Below are 26,366 nucleotides of genomic sequence, written 5' to 3' on the forward strand. Positions count from 1 at the left end.
GATTGGCCCCAGGCTGTGAGGGTCCCAACAAGGGGTTGGCAAGTAAAAGAGTGTAAACGTTTCGGGGCCGCATGTGGGGTTAAGCATTAGGCATTGGTAGAAGGGAAGTTAAGGGTTTGGAATCGGTAGAGGGATGGTTAAAGGGATACTTAAGTCAAAAATAAAAAATTATTTTTACTCACCTGGGGCATCCCTCAGCCCCCTGAAGCTGTATGGTGCCCTCGCAGCCTCGCTCCTATCCCCCTGTCTCCGCCGACGGCTACTTCCGGGTTCGGCGACAGCCGCCAACATATACGCTATAGCAGCATCGAGGGTGATATAGCGGCTGGGAATGCGGAGAATCACTCGCGTTCCCAGCCTGTCGGCGGCTGTCGCCGAACCCGGAAGTAGACGCGGGCAGAGACAAGAGGATCAGAGCGAGGCATCGAGGGCACCATACAGCTTCAGGGGGCTGAGGGATGCCCCAGGTGAGTAAAAATCACTTTTTATTTTTGACTTAAGTATCCCTTTAAGGGATAGGCATCGGTAGAGGGAGTGTTAAGGGTTGGGCATCGGTAGAGGGAGGGTTCTGTGTGAGAGTAGGGTTAGGTTAGATCATAGTAAAATATCAGTAAAGATTACCAATATTTTACTATCCAACTAAGGCAGTTAAATATTGGTAATTTTACTGATATACTACTAGCGGCAAGCCCCTGTGCCTTTTTTACCAGGCGCCTTTTATTACATGTACGCATTTTAGGATTGTTCTAATCTCATTACAAAAAGTGTTCATAGTTCCGGTTCTCTACAATTGGATAGTGTGCTTGTTAAAGGACCACTATAAGAAAAAGAAATTCAAATGTAAAATACATGTGTGCATATAATATAAGATGTAGCTTTCTCCCAGAGTAAAATGCTGTATACATTACTTTTCTTTGCAGGCAATTTCAATGTAGCACCCATGGGCTCCTTCCTCCGCATGCTCCTCCTCTTTCCGCTTCTATGGTGCGTGGCCATACCAGGAGGCCACGCCTTCTTCCCCAACTTCTGGTCTAAATTCCTGTCCTTCACCTGGGGCTCCTATACCCACCAGGACCTGACAGAGGAGGCGGTGCTTAACATCACCCTGCAAATCCTATTGGAGAAAAAGCATCCTACTCGACCACCTCTACGCTGGGAGGACTTTGAGGTATACATGTGAAAATCTGATTGGGCGTTATTATTATTGTTGTCAACTATCACTATTATCTGCTGTGGTGCAGTACAAAATAAGGTATCTGGCTGAATACCGTACATTATACAAGATTGTACTATGTGCCGGTGATGAATGCTTATTACTGTATACGCAAAAACATTGTTGAGCAAAAAAATTTGTTCAGTGTGACCCTGCCTAACAGTGAATTTCCCTTTTATTATTTGACATTGATTTATTTGAATATTTTAATCCAAATGCTCCACACTGCTCAGTCAGAATGAGAAGGCTGAGGGCATCCAAGTTTTCTGGCAGTTTGTGCAGAGCAACTGATCTCAGTGGCGTAGCAATAGGCAGTGCCAAGGTTGTGACCGCATTGGGGCTCTTAGGCCAGATGGGCCTGAGGGACCCTCTCTAAACCACAGTGTTAGCTCTTTATTGGTCCTGTGCTGGTAATTTTTACTTCACTTGAATAGCAGTAATCATTATCAAGCTGGTCCCCATCCTCTCCTTGCAACTCTGACAATGTGGTTGTTCTTGGCAGGTTTTGGCGCGCGTATCAGTTGTTATCCATAGAGTAATGGGTGGGGGGGCGGGATGTAAAGCTCACAGCACTGGGGCCCATAGGTCCTTAGCTACACCACTGCCTGATCTGCATACTTGTTTAGTGTCTGGCTAAAATATTCGGAGCAGTGGATCAGCAGGATAGCCAGGTAATTTGCATTATTTCAAAGGAATTAAAGGACCACTATCGTGAAAATCATAACATTTTAAATACATGTAAACATATACAAATAATAAGTATGTTTCTTCCAGAGCAAAATGAGCCATACATTACTTTTCTCCTATGTTGCTGTCACTTACGATAGGTAGTAGAAATCTGACAGAACCGACAGCCCATGTCCTCATGGGGGATTCTCAGGGTTTTGTTTATTTTCAAAAGCACTTAGTGAATGGCAGTTGCTTTGTCCAATTGCCAAAAAAGTGTGCAGCGAGCACAGAGGCTGGCCAGCATCTTTGTATAAATCACTTTCAGGGAATGTCTTTATAAAGAATAAAAGCCATGCTGAGAATCCCCCATGAAGAGATGGGCTGGTCCAAAACCTGTCGGTTCTGTCTGATTTCTACAACCTACTGTAAGTGACAGCAACATAGGAGAGAAGTAATTTATGACTCATTTTACTCTGGATGAAACATACTTCTTATCTGTATGTGTTTACATGTATTTTGAATGTTATGATTTTCACGATAGTGGACCTTTAAGGCTCCACATTCCTCTCACTTGAAGAAGAGTTGCTCTTTTTTATATTTGGAGTTAGGTCATCTCTTTGTTCCTTTCATGGTAAAAGTATAATGAAGATGGTTAACGGACGTGATTTTATCCCTATTGGAACTATAAGCTTTACAAAGCAAGCGCATGCTAAGGGGAGTTGCGCTGAGTTCTGTGGTAACAATGCAGCATGTCGGAGTTCTGTGGTAACAATGCAGCAATGTCAGAGTTTTAGCTTTGCCCTCCTACGGTCTCTTCTGAGAAGAAAAACCCACTTGTTCCCATCTTACTATATAGAACACACTTCCTCTCGCTGACACCAGTTCCTCACTCGTATGTCTGTGTGGTCCATGAGGTTTCCTGCATCAGGTCCTCGTGATGGTCGCAGGTCACGGATAGGAGAATGTATCACCGCTATAATGCTTACGTGAGACAGCAAATGAGACTCACATCTGTTGATTTGTTTCAAAGCAAACCTGAAGCGAAAAAAAGTATGATAGCATTACCGACAGTTTTGTCTTCTTAATCTGTTCTAACCAGCAGGGAGAACAGTTCTGCATGATAATAAGAACCCTCTTAAATCCTAGGTAATAGTGGCAATTTAGCATGAATTTCTAGAGCTGCACTACAGTTAAGAAAAGTACAAATCCATCCCTAAACTGGCGCAGATTAAGAAGTGCTTGGTAGCCAGGGGCGTAGCAATAGGGGGTGCAGCGGTAGCGACCGCATCGGGGCCCTTGGGCCAGAGGGGCCCCGAATGGCCCTCCCTCAACTACAGTATTAGCTCTATATTGGTCCTGTGCTCATAATAATCAGTTATATATATACTTTGAATAGTGGTAATCATTAACAAACTGTTCCCCATCCCCTTCTTGCACCTCTGACACTGTAGTTGCCATTGGCAGCTTTTAGTGCGCCGTATCAATTGCTAGGTATAGAGTGCATGGGGGGGCCCCATTGTAAAACTTGCATCGGGGCCCACAGCTCCTTAGCTACGCCACTGTTGGTAGCAGCTCTACAGATGTAGAATTGCAGGCTAGGCATGATTGCAGAGTGCAGGCTATACATGATTGCAGAGTGCAGGCTATACATGATTTGTGATGTGCCTCTCCCACCTGCTGAATTCCTCCTCAGAGCCTGCTGCTATCAATACAGCAGGTGTGTTGGTTACCTCAGCAACAGCAATTCCCCTCACACACACTGCACTGTCTGAGAGACCTTCCTAGCTCCTCCTATTATACAACAGTTTTAGAAGGAATCTGCACTATCTACTGATTTCTTAGGATGTCTGAGACAGTTCTGCATGGCTTTCTAAAAACCTACCAATATTTTGTCTCAGACACTCTTGATAAATCAGGCCCTCTGTCTTTTAAACAATAAAACAAAGCAGAAATAATGAACTTTCCTACTGCAAAACCTTAACTCAAGCTCAGGGCTGGATCAGACCCATGTTGGGTCAAAGAGCTCAGAGAAGCCCTTTTGCATAGATAACAACTGTAGATTTTTAATTCTTTCTGTACTGGAAACCAACTTGAGACTCTTTTCTTCACTACTAATGTTCTATTGCTTAGCTGTACTACACATACAGTTCATTAAATCATAGGTTTATTTTCACTTCAGGTTTGCTTTAAATGGAATTGCACCTTTTGTTGAGAAATAAGCAATCCCTGCTCACTGCTACTGCATACTGATAAAAGCAGACTCTGTCAGGACTGATAGTGTCTGAGCTTCCTTCCCGTCACTCAGTAGCGGTGCCCATACACTATACAATATTCCTCGTCAGGTTCGCTGTGAACGAATCTTACGAGGATTGTTGCCCGAACATGCTGGTCTGATCATCATCTAGACTGATTTTTCTCCAAAATTGAATGACATTATGGATCAGACAGGATGGTCTTTGTGGTGGTTGAAAGGGGTGAGCAAGGGCATGGCTGGATCTATGTGGGGCTACAGCTGGTGACAGGCAGCCCCCTCGCCCAGGTGTTCCTCCATAATTCTGCTCTCCCGTGCAGAGTATTAGCACAGCGGATCCATGTCACAGTCACCTATGCAGTTGGTGTGCCCTCTCCTGTGTTCTCCTGTCATCTCTTGGTGCCCATACACCGTGACTTGGTGTGAGAATGCACATTCTACCAGGAAAAGGGTTTAGGCACTGGAAGATGAGGGGGGGGGGAGCAGTATTAGCAGAGGGGGGCACCTGGAGTAGCGTCAGTAACTGATTTTTAATAGATCTCAGCATGAATTGATGTGCAGTGTGTGGCAGTAATAGATCACTCTCTGATGAGATGTCCCTGCACACTGCTACTGCTCAGTGAGTGAAACTGATTCAGGAATGAGTGACTCAGTTAGGGCAGTTGTGGAAAACAAGCAACAATATTCTCTGAGCTGTGTAACTGAGAAGGAGATACCTGGGCTGTCTATACTGAAGATTAGTGCAACACAGAATATTTATTCTAACCTAGAAAAAAAATGCATAGCCAGTCGTAAGTTAATATAGAGAGGTCATTTTTAATAACATTCATTAGGAAAAGAGATAGGTGAAAAAACGGGACTAGTGTCTGACTGGCAGTGGGGGAGTAGTCGGTGCTATAAAACTGTGCCTCCAGATGAAAGGTTATTGAAATTCAGTAACAAAGACCATCAGAATCCGGGCACCAGCTAGCAATTGTATCAGTCGCCGTTTATTTCCTCCTCCAAACATCCCCGTACAATGCAGTAAAAAATGAACAAACAAACAAAAAGCATTTACTGCATTGTACGGGGATGGTTGGAGGAGGAAATAAACGGTGAATGATACAATTGCTAGCTGGTGCCTGGATTCTGATGGTCTTTGTAACTAATTTTTAATAACTTTAAATTGCACAAACATCTGTACTGTACAGCGCTGATGCATATCGATAGTGAACTTTTAGCAAGAGCGAAATTTGACTTTAACTTCTTGTCGACTGCTCCACGCCAACTGGCATGAGCATGGTGGCAGCCCCAGGACCAATGCCAATTGGCGTGAAGTCCTGGTGGCGGAGACTGCAGGGGATCGCGGGTGCCGAAGCTCCGCTTCGTCATCAGTCTACCAGCGGCGATCGCTGCTAGGAGACTGTTAGATGGCAAAACCGATGAGACAGTTAGAACCAAACTTTTAATAAACAAAACAAAAACAAAATATGTTTTACATAGTGTGGATCATCTGTATCTTCATTGTTAGCTGTAAATGAGACAGATGTATGTGGTTCATGCACAGCTAATTGGAAGCAGTGATGGATCTGTAACCAGTTAAAGAGAAACCATAACCAAGAATTGAACTTCATCGCAATCAGTAGCAGATACCCCATTTCCTATGAGAAACCTTTACCTTTTCTCAAACAGATCATCAGGGGCTCTGTATGGCTGATATTGTAGTGAGACCCCTCACACAGTGTGATGTCATGACCACGGGGCTGACATCACATTGTGGGAGCCTTGTTGCATTGTGGGAAATAACTTTTCCATCTGCCAAAAAAGCAAGCAGCATTTCCTTCCACTGACATCACCTGCCAGCAGTAAAAATGTCACCATATGATAAATGTCAGAATGTAAATCAGGGAGAGGGAAGATTTTACAACGGCAAACACTGACTATTGACTAAATAATGTATACATAATTATTGTAAAAATGAAGCACTTTTGTTCATTACATTATTTTCACTGGAGTTCCTGTTTAAAATGGCCTAGGACAGATTAAAGGCTTGCGATTATTCTAACAATTGTTTTTCATTAATAATTTTAATAATAATATATTATCTATACAAGATACAAGATACAAGATACAAGATGGATTTATTCGCCAAGTACGGTGGTGCCGTACTCGGAATTGCTTGTGGTACACATGGCTTGGACAAGTACGTAATGACAGTTGTACATTTTACATATATACGGCAATTACACATAATGACAGCATTTACAATACATTTTACATATATACGGCCATTACACATACTGACAGCATTTACAATACATTAGCGGCTACAGTTCCACAAACTGGCAGCATAACAGTACGATGACATCTATTGTGATGTTGTGTGTTAGAGATGCAGAAGAGAAGGCAGAAGAGCCACTAAGGCAAGTATGCTGGTTGCAGACTAGGACGGAAGAGTCAGGGGTCAGAGTTGTTGAGCAGCAGAACTGCCTGGGGGAAGAAAGAGTTCCTGTGCCTTGTGGTCTTGGTTGGGATCGTTCGGAAGCAGCGGCCGGATCGGAGGGGCTCAAAAAAGCAGCTGCCAGGGTGGGCGGGGTCGCAGGAAATCCTGGTGGCCCTCTTCCTCATCCTAGCCACGTGGAGGAGATCGAGAGGTGGCAGGGGCGATCCGATGATCCTTTCCGCCTCATTAATGATTCTTTGCAGTTTTTGTCTGTCGCTGGCCGTTGCGCGGGCGTACCAGACGATAACTGAGGAGCAAAGTATGGACTCCGTGGTAGCGGTGTAGAAGCTGGTTAGCAGCTCCCGAGGCATCCCAAATTTTTTAAGTTGGCGCAGGAAAAAAAGCCTCTGCTGTGCCTTCTTCTGAATTTTGATGGTGTTCTGTTCCCACCTTAGATCAGTGGATAAGGTTGTGCCAAGGAACCGGACCGATGATACTCTGGAGACTTCGGTCTCGCCTATGTAGACTGGTGGGTGAGTGGGAGGGTTCCTCCTGAAATCAACAATCAGCTCAACAGTTTTTGTTGCGTTGAGGACCAGGTTGCTGTTCTTGCACCACTCGCATATTCTCCCTATCTCCTCGCGGTATTCCCGCTCTCCGTTTTCGCCGATGAGACCGATGATTGTTGTGTCGTCGGCAAACTTGATGACCTTGATGGAGTCTGAGGCAGAAGTGCAGTTATTGGTGTACATAGAGAATAGAAGCGGGGACAGTACACACCCTTGAGGTGCCCCTGTATTGGTAGTTCTCACGCTGGAGGAGCAGTTTCCGAGCTTGACCTGTTGTGTCCTGTCTGAAAGGAAGCTCTTGACCCATGCTCGAAGTGTGGGGTCAACACCGAGCTGCGCCAGGTTGTCGACCAGGGTGTCTGGGCAGATCGTGTTGAAGGCTGAACTGAAGTCCAGGAACAGGATTCTGGCATAGGAGCCAGGCCGGTCGAGGTGCCCCATGATGTGTGCCAGGCTGATGTTTATGGCGTCCTCTATGGACCTGTTGGCCCTGTATTCAAATTGGAGTGGGTCAAGCAGTGCATCAGTGGTGCGTTTCAGGTGAGTGAGGACTAGCCGTTCTAGAACCTTCATAATGGTAGGTGTTAAAGCCACGGGTCTGAAGTTGTTGAGGTCTGTGCTGCCTGGCTTTTTTGGGACCGGTATAATTGTGGACCTCTTGAAACAGGAGGGGACTGTACCTTCCGCTAGCGATTTTCTGAATAGAGTGGTGAGCACCGGAGCCAACTGGTCCGCACAGGTTCTTAGGCAGTTCGATGACACTCCATCCGGGCCTGAAGCCTTCCTGGGGTTGAGCTTGCGAAGCAGCGTGAGGACATCTGCTTCTTGAACTGCAACCGGTGCAGTGATGTCTTGGTCTCTCAGTGGGGAGGGTGCTGCTGTCGTCACCGACCCTGGGGCCCCGAGCTGTTTGGGCTGTTGCTCGAACCTACAGTAGAACTCGTTCAGTTCCTCGGCCAGCTGAGTGCTCGGGGTCACCAGTTGAGGGGGGGGTTTGAAGTTAGTGACCGCTCTGAGGCCTTGCCATACCTCCCTCGAGTTGTTGGATTGGAGACGGAGTCCCAGCTTGTCAGAGTAGGCTCTCTTTGCAGCGTGCAGTTCCCGTTTCAGGGCATACCTGGCCTCCTTAAACTCTTCTTGGGAGCCAGACTTGTGCGCCTGCTCCTTGCGTTTTCGAAGCTGGCGCAGCTTATTGTTGAACCAGGGCTTGTTATTGGGGTAGGCCTTGAAGGTCTTAGAAGGGATGCACATTTCTTCACAGAAACTGATGTAGGAGGCGACATTCTCTGACCATTCATCAAGGGTGGGTGCCTCCAAGGATGACCAGTCCGTGCAGTCAAAGCACGCCTGCAGCTCCAGCTTGGCCTCATCTGTCCACTTCTTGACAGACTTGACAGTAGGCTTAGCGGTCTCCAGGAGCCTCGTGTAGGTGGGGATCAAATGGATTAGGTTGTGATCGGAGTTTCCCAGTGGGGCACCCTGGCTGGCCTTGTATGCGTCCTTCTGGACCGTGTAGCAGTGGTCCAGGGTTTTGTGGTGCCTGGTGGGGCAGGTGATGTGCTGCTTGTAACGGGGGTTCTCCTGCCGCAGATTTGCGTTGTTGAAGTCGCCCAGGATGATTAAGAGGGCCTCTGGGTGGGCGGTCTCCCACCCTGAGATGCTGTCGCTGAGTACTCGCAGAGCATCCTTGGTGCTAGCGTCAGGTGGGATGTAGACTCCGACAAGAATTAGAGATGAAAACTCCCTGGGGGAGTACTGTGGTCTGCAGATGACGGCTAGAAACTCGACTTCCGGCGTGCAAGCCTTGCTGAGGATGGAGGTGTTGGTACACCAGGTGGTGTTAATGTAAAAGCAAATGCCCCCTCCTTTCTTTTTTCCAGAGAGTGTAGGGTCACGGTCCGCGCGGAGAAGGTCGTGGCCTGGTACAAGCAGGGAGTGATCAGGGACACGTTCGCTCAGCCAGGTCTCGGTGAAGCAGAGGACCGGGGTGTTCCTACCGATCGAGGACTTGCTGCTAAGTAGTAGGAGCAGCTCATCCACTTTGTTGGGCAGAGAGCAAACATTCGCTAACAGGATGGCAGGAATGGAGGAGCGAAGGCCCTTCCTCTTGAGTCTCACGAGTGCGCCGGCTCTTCTACCTCTGTAGCGTTTGTTAGGGGCAACTTCGGCTCTGTTTGTGAGATGTTTGATGTGTTCAGTGACCATGTCCCACAGGGGCTCACCCTTTGGTGGGTTGTTTCCGGCGATGAATTCCCATTTCAGGATCTCCTCTCTGGTCAGGGTGGTGATATTCTGTGAAGCTGACCCCCCTCCCATAGGTGTGAGTGCTGTGGCCTTGATGGTGGTACAGGGCACAGTGGGGGTGCAACGCACGTCAAGGACAGGGACGGGGGGCCCTGGCAAGGAAGGTGCAGGGTGCCTGACCAACAGTGGGCAAGGCGCGGTTGAGTTCCTGGGGGCCGACAGGTTGGGCAGCAAGGCACAGTTGTGTGACAAAGGCAGAGCTAAGGGCAGCACATGAAGGGGTGGTAGCAATGGGTCAAAAACACGACAGTTATGCAGGCAGTAGCTCAGGGAACATAGCAGTTATGCAGCAACAGATCTGGCAGTAGTTCAAGCGATAGATCAAGTTATATAGCAGTTTATGCAGCAATAGATCAGCAGTTATAGTATGCAGCAGTTTACAGTAGTAGTAGTTAATAGCAGCTATACGGGCAGTTAGTACAGTGTAGATAGTAGCAGTTTACAAACACTAGATCCTAGATCATAGCAGTTGGGTGGACAGTAGTTCACAGCAGTTGTGTGGGCAATAGATCAGTAGGTGCGCAGGCAAGTTCAATGAGCAGTAGTTTGTGGCAGTTATACAGGCACAGTTTATAGCAGAAATAGGAGGATAACGTGATGATAATGTGATCGGTCTCACCGTATAGCCATAGCTGGGCCTGGGTCGAGCAGGGGGGTCTGTTGATGGACCAAGGACCTAGTTCATCAGGGGTCCAGAGTTTCGCTGTGGGGCCTGGGACTGGAGACCGATGTGGGAATCAGGTACCGAAGGCAGATGTGGAGGAGGACAGGAAAGCAGCAGCCGCAGCAGTACCAGAGCTGGGGGCCTAGTGGCAGCAGTACTGGAGCTGAAGGTCTCATGGGAGCCACGTGGGGGGCCTGCTGCGGTGTTAGGAAGCAGGAAGCCACACACAAGCGGGGACAACTGGCAGGTCCGGGTGGCAGACAGATGGGGCTCCAACATGGGGGACCGAGAGGAGCAGCGTGTGGCCTGTGTGTATGCAGCAGCAGGGGAGAAGCAGGCAGAGGAGTGTATCTCACCGTGTGTGGCCTGGTGGAGTCCGGAGAGGGTCAGCAGCGGCAGGCCCGACAGGCCGATCCAGGAGTCCCCTCTAGTGGTGGTAGAATCCTGGGGGGCACGGAAGATCCCAGAGGATGTCGGAGGAGGAGCCCGCTGGCCGGGCTGGCCGTCGGAGAGGAGGTGGAGGCCCTCCCGGAGTAGGTCTCACTGTGGAGTAGAGGATCCGCAGCTGCAGGCCCGACAGGCCGGTACAGGAGTCCCTCTCCGGTGTTGATAGGTCTGGGGAGGGCCCGCTGCACGGAGGACCCCCTCTGATCGTCGGTGGCAGCAGAAGCTGGAAGCGGGCCAGGAGGAGCAGGCAGTCTGGCCCCAGAAGCCGTCCCGGGAGGAGAAGCGGGAGAGGCAGCCCGAGCACGTGGTGCACACGTGGGGCACGCAGAGCCGGTGTGGGGAGGCAGAGCGGCCCCGGAGCGATGGCAGCCCAGTATTCCGCGGCTCTCTGCAGCAGGCAGCGTGGATGGCAAAGGGCTGGCCGTCGGAGAGGAGGTGGAGGCCCTCCCTGAGTAAGTTTTCCTGTGGGCGGCAATGGGCGAAGGCAGAGCGGCCCTGGAGCAATGGCAGCCCAGTAGTCCGGCTCTCCGTAGCAGTCACTGATCTCCGCCACTTGCCGGATGTCGAAGGCTCTCCACTTGATGTCCTGAAGCAGGCTGCCTGGATATGCCGGAGCAGGCTGTTCGTCGGCAGCAGGGCGGCTGGATCACCCTCTTGGCAGGTAAGCACAGATGCCTAATAGCACTTTCCCCTTTCGTCCTCTAATTGGAATTGCTTTGGAGCATATCTCAGCTCACAGGAATGGGACAGCACAGTAGTCAGCGTGTTCACGCTAAAACAAGCACGAACCTAAGTCTAACTTGAAACCTTAACTTAAAAACTAGTTAATGACGAACTAAAAACTAACTAAAACTAACTAAAACTAGCTAGAAAATCTAAAATTGCCAGGAGCCATGTGACCGAGGCAGCCTCGTGGGCGCCATCTTGTTGTGCACATTATGTTAAAATAAGCTTTCGCTGTGTTAATGGACTAGTGAATTTAGAATCTTCTTATTTTTATTTTTCTGGGTGTGCCAACAAAATAGATAAATTATATAGCTAGCTTATAAGAGATTTTAGCCTTGGGTTGTCAGCAGTCTCTAATTTGTTGTTCTATATTTCTTAAAAAGTCCCTGTAAATTCTGCCTGGCACAGCCCTTTCATGTGCTAGACGTGTCGGAGACATAAAAGGCTTAAGGAACACGCAGGGGTGGGGGGATGGTAGGTGGTGAAAGGAGCAGGTGCATAAAAAAATAATGAGGAGACCATCTCATTCTGCTCTCGTGTTGTGAATTCCCCCATGCTGAGCTGGCCTGTGAAGTAAAGAGGTCTCTGCCAAAGGAGGCGTCTGTTGTCAGAGCTGTCTGGAGGCTGCTGACTCAGTGTATGATTCAATAGACCTGGTCCAAAGCCAAGTGACACACCTGGATGTCTGGTGCTGGCTCTGCATTCTGTGGTGCTGAAACATATGCATAGCAGGCCTGGCACATGGGCTGCTGTCCATGGTACTGAAACAGCTGTACAGTATTACTGGTGCAGAGGCTGCTGTCCATGGTGCTGAAACAGCTCCACAGTGTAATTAGTACAGGTGCCTATCCATGGTGCTGAAACAGCTGTATATTACTGGGGCTGCTATCACTGGGGCTGCTATCAATGGTACTGACAAATCTGTGCAGTATGCCTGCCAAAGAGGCCTGTATAATATATCTGGCAGAGGGGCTGCAGTCCGTGGTGCTGAAACTTCTGTACAGTATGACTGGTACAGGGGCTGCAGTCTGTGGTGCTGAAACATCTGTACAGTATGACTGGCACAGGGGCTGCTGTCCGTGGTGCTGAAACATCTGTACAGTATGACTGGTACAGGGGCTGCTGTCCGTGGTGCTGAAACATCTGTACAAATGACTGGCAGAGGGGCTGCTCTCCATGGTGCTGACACATCTGTACAGTATGACTGGCACAGAGGCTGCTGTCCGTGGTGCTGAAACATCTGTACAGTATGACTGGCAGAGGGGCTGTTCTCCATGGTGCTGACACATCTGTGCAGTATGACTGGCACAGGGGCCGCTGTCCATGGTGCTGAAACATCTGTACAGTATGACTGGCACACTGGCTGCTGTCCATGGTGCTGAAACATCTGTACAGTATGACTGGCACAGGGGCTGCTCTTAATGGTGCTGAAACATCTGTACAGTATGACTGGCACAGGGGCTGCTCTTAATGGTGCTGAAACATCTGTACAGTATGACTGGCACACAGGCTGCTGTCCATGGTGCTGAAACATCTGTACAGTATGACTGGCACAGGGGCTGCTCTTCATGGTGCTGAAACATCTGTACAGTATGACTAGCACTGGGGCTGCTGTCCAGGGTGCTGAAACATCTGTACAGTATGACTGGTACAGGGGATGCTGTCCGTGGTGCTGAAACATCTTACAGTATGACTGGCACAGGGGCTGCTGCCTGTGGTGCTGACACGTCTGTAGAGTATAACTGGCACAGGCTGTAGATGTATGACTGGCTCAGGGGCTGCTGTCCATGTTGCGGACTCCACTGCACTGGCACAGGGGCCTGTACAATATTACTAGCATAGGGGCTGCTGTCCATGGTGCTGACGCATGTCAACTGTCAATTATATACAAATTGACTCGCACACCAGCATAGAATGCAAATCATTTTGTATTGAAAATGTCAAAAAGTAAAGTCACAAGTCATGTGAAATCAAATGGGCATACAGTAAACTGACAGAAGGTTTAGAACAAGGGGGAGTCACAAGTAACATGATACAATTATATAGCATAACAGCATAGAATGCAATAAACATCAATACAGCCCCGAGCATACAAACATAGCATTATGCAAAGCGTGACCCCATACCCAAAGTATACCCTGACAGCGCTGTTTTGGGGGGACCCTTCATCAGAGGGTATAGTACTTGGGGCCTTGTATACCCTCTGATGAAGGGTCCCCCCGAAACAGCGCTGTCAGGGTATACTTTGGGTATGGGGTCACGCTTTGCATAATTCTATGTTTGTATGCTCGGGGCTGTATTGATGTTTACAGTCCTATGCTGTTATGCTATATAATTGTATCATGTTACTTGTGACTCCCCCTTGTTCTAAACCTGCTGTCAGTTTACTGTATGCCCATTTGATGTCACATGACTTGTGACTTTACTTTTTGACATTTTCAATACAAAATAATTTGCATTCTATGCTGGTGTGCGAGTCAATTTGTATATAATTGATTGTGTAGGGACTACTGGCCTGGTTTATAGACTGAGCACCCACATGAGTCTAATAGCTTGCTTAGTATTGTGTACAGGTGTGCAGACCTACTATTCTTAAAGTGTACATGTCAACTGTCACTTACACCTCCACTTGAAGTGTCCCCACACTTCGTCTGTCCATTGATGGGTGGGGGTAAGGGGGGGGGGAGTGGTGATATGAATTCACTGGGTATCCTATTGGCTGGTGGCAAAGCACAGCCTGTTCACCACCCATGTGTGCCTTCCAGCCACCTCTGTTCAAAACTGGGAGTTGTCTGTAACTCAGCCATTTATAATCTGAGGACTCCCTGCACCTAGGATCTATTTTTGTATTAGCTTCCCCTTATCCCATACAATGAAAGTCAATAGTTCATCTCTTTATCAAACATTTATGTTCTTTCACCGTGATGTTATGCTTTCATATTGCAGGTCCTAGACAATGGAAATGCAGTCTCTTTTATAGGCTTTCAGAATATAAAAAGTAAAGGGAGGACTTCACCGATGCGGTGGTGCTAATTCATACTCCAAGTTGCAGAATAATGGTAGGGAGCAGGATTTCTCAAGAGCTGCCCCCACCCTCTGGAACTCCCTTCTAACACCCATCAGACTTGCTTCCTCCTTCAACACATTCAAGCAAGCCCTCAAAACCCTCCTCTTTAAGATGGCCTACCCACCTCCTACCACAGAGTAACTCTCTATTGAATATTTACTCCACAGCCCTACCTAGTGTGTCCATCTCCCCTCCCCTTAGATTGTAAGCCTTTGGCAGGGTCCTCCTTTCCCCAGTGTATTCCACATGAACATGTGCTCCTTATTATGCCTGTCATCCTTTGTATCATTGTCTGTATTTATTGTCCAGCACTGAGTAATATCTTGGCGCTTTATATATACAGTACAATAATTAATAATAGGGAAATAGGAAAAAAGGGTGCACATGGCTAATGGACAAAAATTTTGCAATGCAAAATATCGGCTATTAAGTGCCAGGAGAAGAAATTAGGGTGCTGATAAATATTAGTTGCTAGGACTGTGAAAACTAAACTTTTTGTTTACAGAATAAGGTTTGTGACAAATTTAGCTTACAAATTCGTTTTGCCTTTTCGGTTTAACTCATTGTATAATTTTTAAAATTCGTTTTCAGAAGTACAATGAGTACATTTTTGTTTTCACTTATTTTTATCGGTTTAAAATTCATTTTCAGAAGTATAATGCGTAAATATTAGTTTTCAAGCGTATTGTATTACAAATATAATGCTTTTTGTATTAACCTTGTTTTCAGAATTATAATGTGTACATTATAGTTTTCAGATTTATTATCTCACTAATATATCGCTTTTAATATTAACATTATTTTAAGATTTTTAATGCATACCTGATTGTAAGGCTATTTATTCTATTACAAATATATAACTTTTTCTATTCATAAATTTTAATACGTACATGATTGTAAGGATATTTATTTTATTACAAATATATAATTTTTTCTCTTCATGTTATTTGTAGTGAAGTATTTTACATGATCAAATATACTATTGTTTCTATATGTGTAAGGGTGTTTATGCAGTGTGGGTGGTTAGGATTAGGCACCACCAGGGGGGGTGGTTAGGGTTAGGCACCACCAGGGAGAGTGGTTAAGGTTAGGCACCACCGGGGGATGGTTAGGGTTAGGCACCACCACAGGGGGATGGTTAGGCACCACCAGAGGGGATGGTTAGGGTTAGGCACCACCAGGGAGGGTGGTTAGGGTTAGGCACCACCAGGGGGGGTTTGGGGTTAGGCACCACCTGGGGGGGGGGGTCTAGGGGTTAGGCACCACCTGGGAGGGGGGGTCTAGAGGTTAGGGATAGGTACAGGGAGGGTTCTGTGTGAGAGTACGGATAGGTATAGTTGCAGTAAAATATCTGTAATATAGACAATATTTTTACTAGGCTTAATACAAGTGTAAATATCGTTTTTTGTTATACACCATATTTTGTGTTTTGTTTTTTTTAATTACCGGCGTTAATTCAACATATTTAGTACTTGATCTTAGATTATAATATAGAAATGAAAAATATTTTTTTGTATAATAACTTCATCTATAATTTCGTCTATAACCCCGCGTCCTTTTTTCCAGGCGCCCTTTTTGCATGTATGCAATAATATGGAAGTGATTTAAACAACTGTAGAGTCACACTGGTATCATCCCCTAATATGTCCAGTGATTTTGAAGTTATCAATTTGGTTGCTGTTTTATATTAAAAGACCACAATTGCAAAAAAATTAAAAATTAAAAATAAATAGTATGTTTCTACCAAAGTAATATGAGTTATAAATTACTTTTCTCCTATGTTCCTGTCACTTACAGTAGTTAATAGAAATCTGTCGTAAGTGACAGGTTTTTGACTAGTCCATCTCTTCATGGAGGGTCCTCAGTATTACATTTAGGCTAGGTTCACAGTGGGACGTTACAGGCGCATGTTAGTGCAGCCTGTAACGCAGCCCCACCGCACAGTAATGAAAAATCAATGGGCTGTTCACAGTGCCCACGTTGCGTTACATTGTAACGCTCCACGTCAACAGAAAGTACTGCATGCAGTGCGTTATAGGCGGCTAAGCCGCGTTAGACTGTTTGCACATGCTCAGTCATGTTGGGGAGGAGGGGAGAGCGGCCGGGCACATGGCTAATTAATATTCACTGCACTTAGTGATGTGCAGTGTTTACTTCCTGGAGCAGCCGCTCTGTGCGGCGATTGGCCGGGCGGGACCACGTGATGCCGCATGCGTCCAAGAGTGCGCATCACGGCATCACTGACGCCAGAGTGAGCTGCACAACGCGGCTCACTCTGACGTCCACATCAGAGCGCACCAGGCGTTGCGTTAGGGGCACGTTATGTGCCCTATAACGTCCCCGAAAACGCAACGTCCCACTGTGAACCTAGCCTCACTCTTTACAAAAGCACTCACTGGAAAGAATCTATACAAAGAAGCAGGCTGCCCCCAACCTGTCTGCACTCTGTTTTGGCAGTTGGAATAAGCAACTGCTGCTCACTAAGTGCTTTTAAAAATAAAGAAAACCCTGAGAATCCCCCATGTGGAAATGGGCTAGTCCAAAACTTGCCAGTTCGGTCAAATTTCTACTATCTACTGTAAGTGATGGCAACATAGGAGAAAAGTAATTTATAGCACATTTTACTCTGAGAGAAATGTACATTTATTTATATGTTTTCGTGTATTTTAATTTTTTTTTGCAGTGGTCCATTAATAAGTAAAATTAATTCCACAAGCCTAAACATGAATGTGCAAGACCAATCCTCGGGGGCCGTGTATATATGCCATAATTTTGTGATGAACATTTTACTTGGTGATCTGCACCTTACCTCATTTACTCACCTTTTTGACCCGTGTAAATACTAAAAATGTGTGATGATCTCAGCCTTGAGATCTGGATTTGGACAGCTCAGGACTGGATGGGTTGTGCAATTTTCTGCTGTCAGTTTATCCTTTCCTTCATAATGTTTGATTTCATTCCTTGCAGGGGAAGACACTGACTCCAGATTCCATATTGGAAGCCTATTATGGAGATGAAGTGTCCTTGCGACAGTACCGGGCCTCTTTGCGCCAGATTGTCAGTGCCAACGCCAACATGGACTTCCTTAACGGGGCGCGCAATGACCCCATACGGCACTTTGACTCAGAGAGAGTCAGGCAGGGCAACGGGCTCCTGCTGCGGGCCAGGGAGGAACTGCTGAGGAACGTGAAGGCCAAAGAGTATGAAGGAGCCCGAGAGATACTGGGGCAAATTCTCCATGCACTGCAGGTAATGCATTCTGATGGTACACTGAACACAAAATATTATGGGCAGCACAATGGCATAGTGGATATCAGTCTCGCCTTGCAGCGCTGGGTCCCTGCTCCGAATCCCAGCCAGGACACTATCTGCACAGAGTTTGTATGTTTTCCTTGTGTCTGTGTGGGTTTCATCTGGGCACTTTGGTTTCCTCCCAAATCCCAAAAGCATACAGATAAGTTAACTGACTTCCCCCTAAATTGGCCCTAGACTATGATACACGCAGTACACAATACATACATAGACATATGACTATGGTAGGGACTAGATTGTGAGCCCCTCTGAGGGACAGTTAGTGACAGGACAATATACTCTGTACAGCGCTGCAGAAGATGTTGGCACTATAGAAATAATAATAATATAAAGCCAGAGGGATATCAGCATTTCACATTCAAGCTATTCTGAGCACTGAAAGGTCATGTACCAGTGCAAGTGAACAGTCCTGAAAACCTAATAAAGGTCCACCTAATAAAGGTCCTACCATGCTGCACTGGGGCTGGTAGGTCAAACTGTGCAATGATTAATTGTTTATATAGCACTGGCATCTTTCTCAGCAGTGTAGAATATGTAGTCTTGTTATTAACTGTCCTTCAGAGCTCACATCCTAATCCCTATCATTCTCATACGGTGGGCTTGATTCACAAAAGGGTGCTAACTTAGTTAGCACGCCTAAAGCCCTTTAGGGAGTGCAAAGTTTCACGTGCTAAGTTAGCGTGCGCAAAGTTTAAGCGCTGCCCGTAGCGCGCGAAACGTCGAACCGGGTGTGCCTAAAATGTTGCACCGAAGTTTTGCGTGCTACGGACAGCGCTAAAACTTTCCGTGCGTTCAATAAAAGCTTTAGGTGTGCTAACTTAGTTACCACCCTTTTGTGAATGGAGTCCAGTATGTCCATCTCATCTACTCCCCACCATAGCCATTGAGTATATCCATCATAGTCTAATGGTGTATACACATCCCATCTTGATTGGTCAATTTTACCACTTCTATGTATTTTGAGAGTTTACCTATACAATCTGTTCAAAGTATTCACAAGCTGTTGATCCTCATACTACAAAGAAGTAGCACACTGTAAGGCTGTGTACACTCATCCAGTTTTGACTGGGCAATGATTAGCCAATTTTGCAGCTTCCATGTAATAACTACCCGATATAATTTGTTCATAGTATTTAAAATCTATTAGCCCTCATACTACATTAAAGTGATACAATTGGCCAATCAAAATTAGGCACTTTTACCCCTAAGCCAGTTTCAGACCATAAACCAGCGTTAACGGTGCGGTGCGTTGCACCATATGCAATACAATACCATCAAAAACAAGCCTTCAAGGAACACCAGGCTATTGCGCGGTGTTCCCTGTCTGGCCGCCGGTGGAAGCAGGAAGTGATGTGCGTGTGGCACACACTTGCCATCACTTCCTGCTTCATGTATGCGGAAGTGTATTGTTCAAATATGCTTCTGCGCATGCGCACCGCAACTTCGCTTTGGAAATCTTTTAAAAAGCCACGCGTCGCCATAGACTAACATGACTTCCGAGCAAAAACAGATCGTCACAGCTGGACGCAGAAGCCACTGCATATCAAGGAGTGAATTGAATGCGTTTTATGGAGGTGTTTTTTTCTGAACTGTTGTGCCAAGAATAGTGTAGTGGCTGGGTAGTAGTGTAGTGACTGGATAGTGCACGGGTTAAGGGCTCTGCCTCTGACGCAGGAGACCAGGGTTCGAAACTCGGCTCCTTCTGTTCAGTAAGCCAGCACCTATTCAGTAGGAGACCTTCGGCAAGTCTCCCTAACATTGCTACTGCTTATAGAGCGCGTCCTAGTGGCTGCAGCTCTGGCGCTTTAAGTCCATCAGGAGAAATGCACGATATAAATGTTCTGTGTTTGTTTGTTAATAAGCATTCTGTTCTAGGCAGAGCCCAGCACTTCTACTGACTAGTTTTTCATTTCTAGTTATCTACCTGTCATTTACACAGCAGGAGATGACCAGCTGGCTGGGCACTGCATTTTAATCTTTAGCAGTAATACAATTTGAAAGGCAAAATGTATAAATTAAAAATGTTACATGAATATACATACATAATTGCCTTAGGGACTGAGTTTTTTTTTATGTATGTCATGGGTATATTACTGTTATTTTAGTAATAACGGCTTGTAATTATTGTCCAGAAAGCAAAAAAAAAAAAAAAAAACAGAAAAATACATCTTTATTTCCAAATAATATATTGTCGCCATACATTGTACTAGGAACATAATTTAAATGTTGTGATAGCCGGGACTAATAGGCAAATAAAATGTATGGGTTTTATTTATAGTAGTGTTGCTTATTTTAAAACTATAGGGGATGGAATTAGAGAAATAGTGTATTTTTTCTTATTTCTTGTGTTTCCTTATAAAATGGATAAAGAAATAAAGTATTTACTGAAAACAAGTATCGGCAACAAAAAGCTTAATTTGTGTCAAATAAAAAAAGATATAGATTATTTAGGTGTGATAAGCAGTTATAAAGTTATGGCCCAATGAATGAAAGGGGTGCTGACAGGTGAAAATGGCTCTTGGCGGTTAGGGTAAAATGGCCTGTAGGCTGAAGTGTTTAAAGGACACCTGAAGTGACAGGGGTATGGAGGCTGACATATTTATTTCTGTTTAAACAATGCACATTGCCTGGCTGTCCCGCTGATCCTCTGCCTCTAATGCTTTTAGCCATAGGCCCTGAACAAGCATGCAGATCAGATGTTTTTGTCTGAAGTGTGACTGGAGTAGCTGCACGCTTGTTTTAGGTGTGTGATTCAGACAATATTGATACCCTAAAGATCATCGCTGTTCTGCCTCGTTGTACACTGTTTTTCTAGGATTTCTACAGTCATACAAACTGGGTGGAGCTGGGACACACGGACATCCATCCTGACCTCGCCACCCCGGGCAGAGACCTCTCCTCTCTTGCTGGAGGTATGAGACCTTACCTTCCATCTCATACTATAGTGACCTCACTTTGTTCCATATCTGTGCTTCTGGGTTCCGGGGGTTCATTAAAGGGAAGGCCCAGTTTTCTTATAAAATTTGTATGTACATTGATCAATGGCATACAAGTCATTTTTGCTATTTAATATTAATAAAGATTAACCACCAGCCAAGAATTGTTAGGGGAGTGGGGGAAGGGGGTGGCACTGACCCGTGACACTGACCTGGCTTTCCCCAAAGCTTGATTGATAGATTAATTTTTGATAACACGGATTAGTCAGGAAATTCACCAAATCCCGGGCTTGGACCTCAAACTTGTCTGGTTTAGAATTGTTACATTTTAATCTAAGGAATTGGTCGTACGGGATGGTATCCTTAACATATCCGGTGTTGTAGCTTTCAAAATGATGGCGCTGGCCTTTCTGCAGCCATTTGTGGTCAACCAACCTACATCAGCTTCAATATGTAGAGATCAAGCAACTTCACCCTGGTGTCACCAAAGTTGAATTCCATATGGATATTATTGTTGTTGATCCACCCTATAAATGCTTCAAATTCCTCCTGGCTACCACTCCAGACAACAAGGATGTCATCCACATTCCTTTTCCAGAGCTTCAGGTACTTCTCTTAGTGCTTGTTCACACTAGAGGTGTTTTTGGCCAAATTTAGGCGTGGACGGTTTTTCTATAACGCCCTGAAAGCGGCTACACCATGCTTCTCTATGGTGTAGTTTACATTGGAGCTTTCTGTCCGCGTTCCGCTCAGATAAGCGGTGCATGGGCCATTTTTGGAAAGGATTTTGGCTCAATGGAAGGTATAGGAAAAATGCAAACGCTCACAAAATTGATTTGTGCAACGATTGTGTTCGCGTTTTTAAGAATAAATACATTGTATTTATTCTTTTCCGAATCAAAGAGTTCACTTCCTGACTAACGTCAGGAAGTGAAAAAATGGAATCGCTCATCAAAACTGCTCAGAAAAGCGGTTCACAAAAAAAACAGCGGGCAGTTAATCGCCGGGAATTGGAAAGAAAAATCGTATCAAAAATCGCAAACGTGGACGGAACGCATTGTGAACAAGGCCTGAGAAATTCTCAGAGGACCAAATTACAAATCATTTTGCTGAGAAATCATTATAACAGAAATGTGTGTGTGTGGGGGGGGCTTTGGGTGGGAGAGCAGGGTTAACTTATCAATACCCATGTTTATAGTGTATATAATAAAAAAGAGTATGAATATAAAATTAAAATATAAAAGGGCATAAGCATAAAAATCTAATGGCTTGTGGTAAATCGGGGGATCTTAAAGAGACTCTGAAGCGAGAATAAATCTCGCTTCAGAGCTCATACTTAGCAGGGGCATGTGTGCCCCTGCTAAACCGCCGCAATAGCGCCGCTAAACGGGGGTCCCTTCACCCCCAAACCCACCCCTGCAAGACTTGGTCGTAGTCTTGGTCGTAAATCTTCCCTTCCTGGAGGCAGGGCTAACGGCTGCAGCCCTGCCTCCAGTCGCGTCTATCAGATGCGCATCGCCGCCTCTCCCCCGTCCCTCTCAGTGAAGGAAGACTGAGAGGGGCGGGGGAGAGGCGGAGATACGCATCTGACAGACGCGCGTGGGGCAGGGCTGAGGCGGTTAGCCCTGCCCCAATGCGGAAGCACTCCCCCGCTTTACAGAGGGGATTTGGGGGTGAAGGGACCCCCGTTAAGCCGCGGGGTAGCGGCGGTTTAGCAGGGGCACACATGCCCCTGCTATCTATGAGGTCTGAAGCGAGATTTATTCTCGCTTCCGACTCTCTTTAACATGGGCAGTGTCTTTTATATAAATGGAAAAAAAATGACAAGCAGATGTCCATACATGGTATTATCATTAATATCATAATGGTAATAATGACATACCTTTCTTTTCCTGTTGAAAATGTGACTTTAGACACATTTTTAGCATTTTCAAGGAGTGATTACAGTACCGGGGGAACGAGGGAAAAGACATACAATGCACAGAGGTCAGAGGTATGTTGAGGATCCAGAATCAGCATACCTCCTTGTGTACCTTGGGTAGTCTTGCCTCGGGTCAGGTGTGCGATCAGAGCACAGCATATGGTGGATAGCTAGCACCGCCAAGTGGCAGATTACGAAAAGGCTGGCAGAACGTAATCACTTCTCAACAGTTGGAAACCAAAAGGAATTCCTACTCTGGAATTATTTTACACTGAATAGAAGTGGTTTATTTAGAGAAATCCTATCCTATTCAATAATTCTTACTGGGACAGTTTTCTGCTTGTTTTGGAAGAAATTTGTCAAAACAAGGGCAAGGAAAACCAGAGCAGATCTAGTGCAACAGTGGCGCATGTGTCCAGAAGATCAACAATTCTGATTGGCTGTTTTGAGCAGCTCCTGCACTTTTGTTTTATATAGATCCCCCTTAGTGATTTTTATTTATTACCAAAAATCATTGTCAACTGTTTTTTTTTAATTGTGTTCCTCAAATCCCTTTCCTGATCTACCCTTTCTCAGCGTTACACTACAGATCTTCCCTATTTCCCCCTGACTCTCCTTCTCTTTGTCTCCTCTCTCCTGTGCTCAGTATCTGACCACACTTGTACAGATTGCACTGATGTCTCTTGCCAGAATAACATTGCATCAGCCATCCAAAAGAGACATCTCCTGACATCGGGGTACTATGGAGAGACCCCCGAGAAGCCAGAAGGTATGTTGTCATTTGTAAGTACTTGGCTGTGACATCCTGTCAGGGGTGTACCTAGAAATCACTGGACCCTCTGCAAAACCTTTGGATGCCCCCCACTTAAAAAAGCAAAAGCCCCGCAAACCTTTGTTTGCATGCCTGTCTGTTTTTGTTTGCCCCGATTCCTTGAACACTTTTATTATGCTGCCAGGCCAGCAGCCAGGCACTAGTGGGCAGCCAGCATGGACAGGCCTCTGTGAGCTCCTAGGCCCCGATATATGAGCTGTCACTACACTAGGGAAAGACCAGTAATGCACAGAATACTAAAGGGGTAGAGCTAGGAGCTGGGACTGCACCCTATGGGCTCGATTTACAAAACGGTGCTAACTTTAGCACTGGCCCTTAGCACGTCAGTTTAAATGTGAGAAGTAGTGATCGTGCGCAAAGTTTTGCGCGCGCACTGCACAAAGCGCAGGGCTCTCCTCGCGAAGTGCCCACTAAAGCCTATGGGACTTAGCGCGCGCATAGGACTTTGCACACGCAAAACTTTGCGCGCGGTACTTAGCGTGCAATCTGATTGAGAAAACCGGTGCTAACCTACTTAGCACCCTGGTTAGCACGCCTAAAGACTTTAGACGTGCTAAGTAGGTTAGCACCGCATAGTAAATCAAGCCCTATGGAGGTTAACAGGAGCAGGAATCGGGTGATTTCTGAGCAGGAAGCACACTATGGACGTGGGAAGATGGGGGGTGAGACTAGCAGTGGTGGAGACATTATTTTGGACCTGAGGCATGAGGAGTGGACAGAATAGTATGGAAGGAGGAACGGAGTGCACACAGTATGGAGGAGACTATGAATGGGAGTACTGTATGGTGGCAGAACCAGAAGTGGAAGCACAATATAGGAGGCATATAAGGAACCGGCATCACAGAATGGGGAGACCAGGCCTTGGGTTATAGTGCTGTAGGGCCTTGAGCATGGAGTAAACAGTTTGGAGGGGGACCAAAAGTGGCATAAGAAAATGCCGGAAGGTCCAGAGTGAAAGCACAACATGGGGGGACCAGGAGTGGGAGTACAATATGGGAGGGAGATTAGGAGTATCAAGCACAAAATGGAGGGACCAAGGGTATGAATACAGTGTGAGAGTATACATGAAATTAAGGCGCCGGGAGATTTGGGCACAGGGATAAGCAAAAAAATGGCTTACCCTACTCCTGCAAAAGTCCCGGCGGCGTTAATTAATATTCCCCATCCAGGGGTAAGACTTAATTCGGCTGCTAGCTATTGCTTACTGGCAGCCAAATTACGCTGTTTTCATATTAATTTTGGCTCCATCCTGTTACAGTGCCCAAATTACTGTCTGAACGCCACTATAGCCATAATTCGGCCTATGGGGGCGCATGGTGCGCCCATATTTCCTGCAATGTTTTTGCAATGTTTTTGCCTCTCGGAACGTGAATGGAACCAGGACTGAAAAGCCCAATATGGAAGACCATAATCCAGGAGTACGGAGTGTGTGTGTGTGTATGTGTATAGTGTGTGTGTGTGTGTGTGTGTGTGTGTGTGTGTGTGTGTGTGTGTGTGTGTGTGTGTGTGTGTGTGTGGTGGGGGGGATCAAGAGAGGGGTAAAAAGTATGGAAGGGCCTGAATACCACTCTATTTGGAACAGACATAGTGAGCAAAGTATGGGATGTATGAAAGTGTGAGCAAGTCCTTCTTGCTTTTTTAGCAGAGGGGCGGGGAGAACCAATTTTTTTTAAAGACGGGCCCAAGTGACCCTGGATTTAGCACATAAAGTATGTCTTCCTCTTCCTTTATTATCTGCTAGGAAAATGCAGTCATGGAGGCCCCTTTGATGACAGCAGAGAGCGCAGTGCTAGAGGAGGCATCAACAAGGATACGGCTATGGCTCTGTTCTCCCCCCACCACTTCCTGCATGAGCAAGCGGCCCAGCTTGCCCTGAGAGCCTCTATTAAATTTCTGAGTGATCTGAGAAGAGACGTGACTGACAACAGTATGCTGAGGTGAGAGGGGCGGACATGAGGGGTGGACATCTGCTGCAACACCTCCACTTGTACATATAATAATAATAATCCTAACATTTTATAGCACTTTTCTCCTGTAGGACTTAAAACCATTGAGAGTTGCACCCACTAGGGCATGCTCAGTAGGCTACCCTGAAGTGTTAGGGAGTCTTGCCCAAATATTCCTTACTGAAAAGGTGCTGGCTTACTCAACATAGAGAGCTGAGATTGAAACCCTGTGTTAGTGGCAGAGCCTTTGACCAGTACACTATCCAGCCACAACCAAATACTGTTCAAAAAAAATGACTAGCGCTTTTACTGCTGAAACCTTTTGATAGCAATACACTGAGAAAACAATCTGCATAACAGGTTATATATTTTTACAATATTTAGAATTAACATGACACATGAGGGTTAAGCCTTTTTTTTAATGACACTTTTTTTCTTTCCTATAGACTGCTGGGCGTCTCAGCCTTCCCGGCCCTGAGCTTTGTCCTGGACACCACAGGCAGTATGGGAGAGGAGATCTGGTCAGCTCGCCAGCAGTCCCGCCACATCATCCAGCGCCAACGAGACACACTGCTGCAGCCGGACTACTACATCCTCGTGCCCTTCCATGACCCAGGTACATCAAATCGTGTACATGAATACGATTGCCTACTTCAGCCACTGGGAAAGCTCGATATATATATTTGCCGAACATAATCACTCTCCCCACTGCCACATCCATCCTGACGTACCACTCAAGACGAGGCATCTCCTATTTTTAACACATTTCTTGACAACAAGCTTTTTGGAAGAAGCCACACACAAATTAGATAAATCCGCAAAACACACAAAGCTGCAAAATGATAAGCTGAAAAAACAATTCACCTAGAATTTTTCCCACATGAGAATTCATGGACAAACATGATGAAGTTTAGCAGGTGAACCTATTTTTAAAAAAAAATTAAAAAAAAATAAAAAATAAAAATATGTGATTGGCTAGTGTGGTGTAGCCAAAAACAGGAAGCAGTACCAGCCATTCAGAAGTATAAACTGATCACACTGATGCTGTAGCTCTCATTGAATCCTCCCACAGGAGAAGTTCTCTTTG

The 26,366-nt window shown here is 46.0% G+C and overlaps 1 protein-coding gene across 10 annotated transcripts in view; it reads left to right on the forward strand.

The window, feature by feature from the left end:
• The window catches only part of VWA7 (von Willebrand factor A domain containing 7), a 92,853-nt gene that overhangs the window by 43,694 nt on the left and 22,793 nt on the right, over window positions 1-26,366 (forward strand). For all 10 annotated transcript variants that reach the window (XM_068250383.1, XM_068250380.1, XM_068250384.1 and 7 more), the window contains exons 2-7: window positions 921-1,168; window positions 17,300-17,581; window positions 20,460-20,556; window positions 23,148-23,270; window positions 25,075-25,270; window positions 25,726-25,895. In XM_068250383.1, the coding sequence (XP_068106484.1) occupies window positions 941-1,168; window positions 17,300-17,581; window positions 20,460-20,556; window positions 23,148-23,270; window positions 25,075-25,270; window positions 25,726-25,895 (1,096 nt within the window). In that variant the 5' untranslated portion in view covers window positions 921-940. The remainder of the gene's footprint in view (window positions 1-920; window positions 1,169-17,299; window positions 17,582-20,459; window positions 20,557-23,147; window positions 23,271-25,074; window positions 25,271-25,725; window positions 25,896-26,366) is intronic.

Source organism: Hyperolius riggenbachi, chromosome 8 (genome assembly GCF_040937935.1).
Source record: "Hyperolius riggenbachi isolate aHypRig1 chromosome 8, aHypRig1.pri, whole genome shotgun sequence".
In the NCBI taxonomy this organism is placed as follows: Eukaryota; Metazoa; Chordata; class Amphibia; order Anura; family Hyperoliidae; genus Hyperolius; species Hyperolius riggenbachi.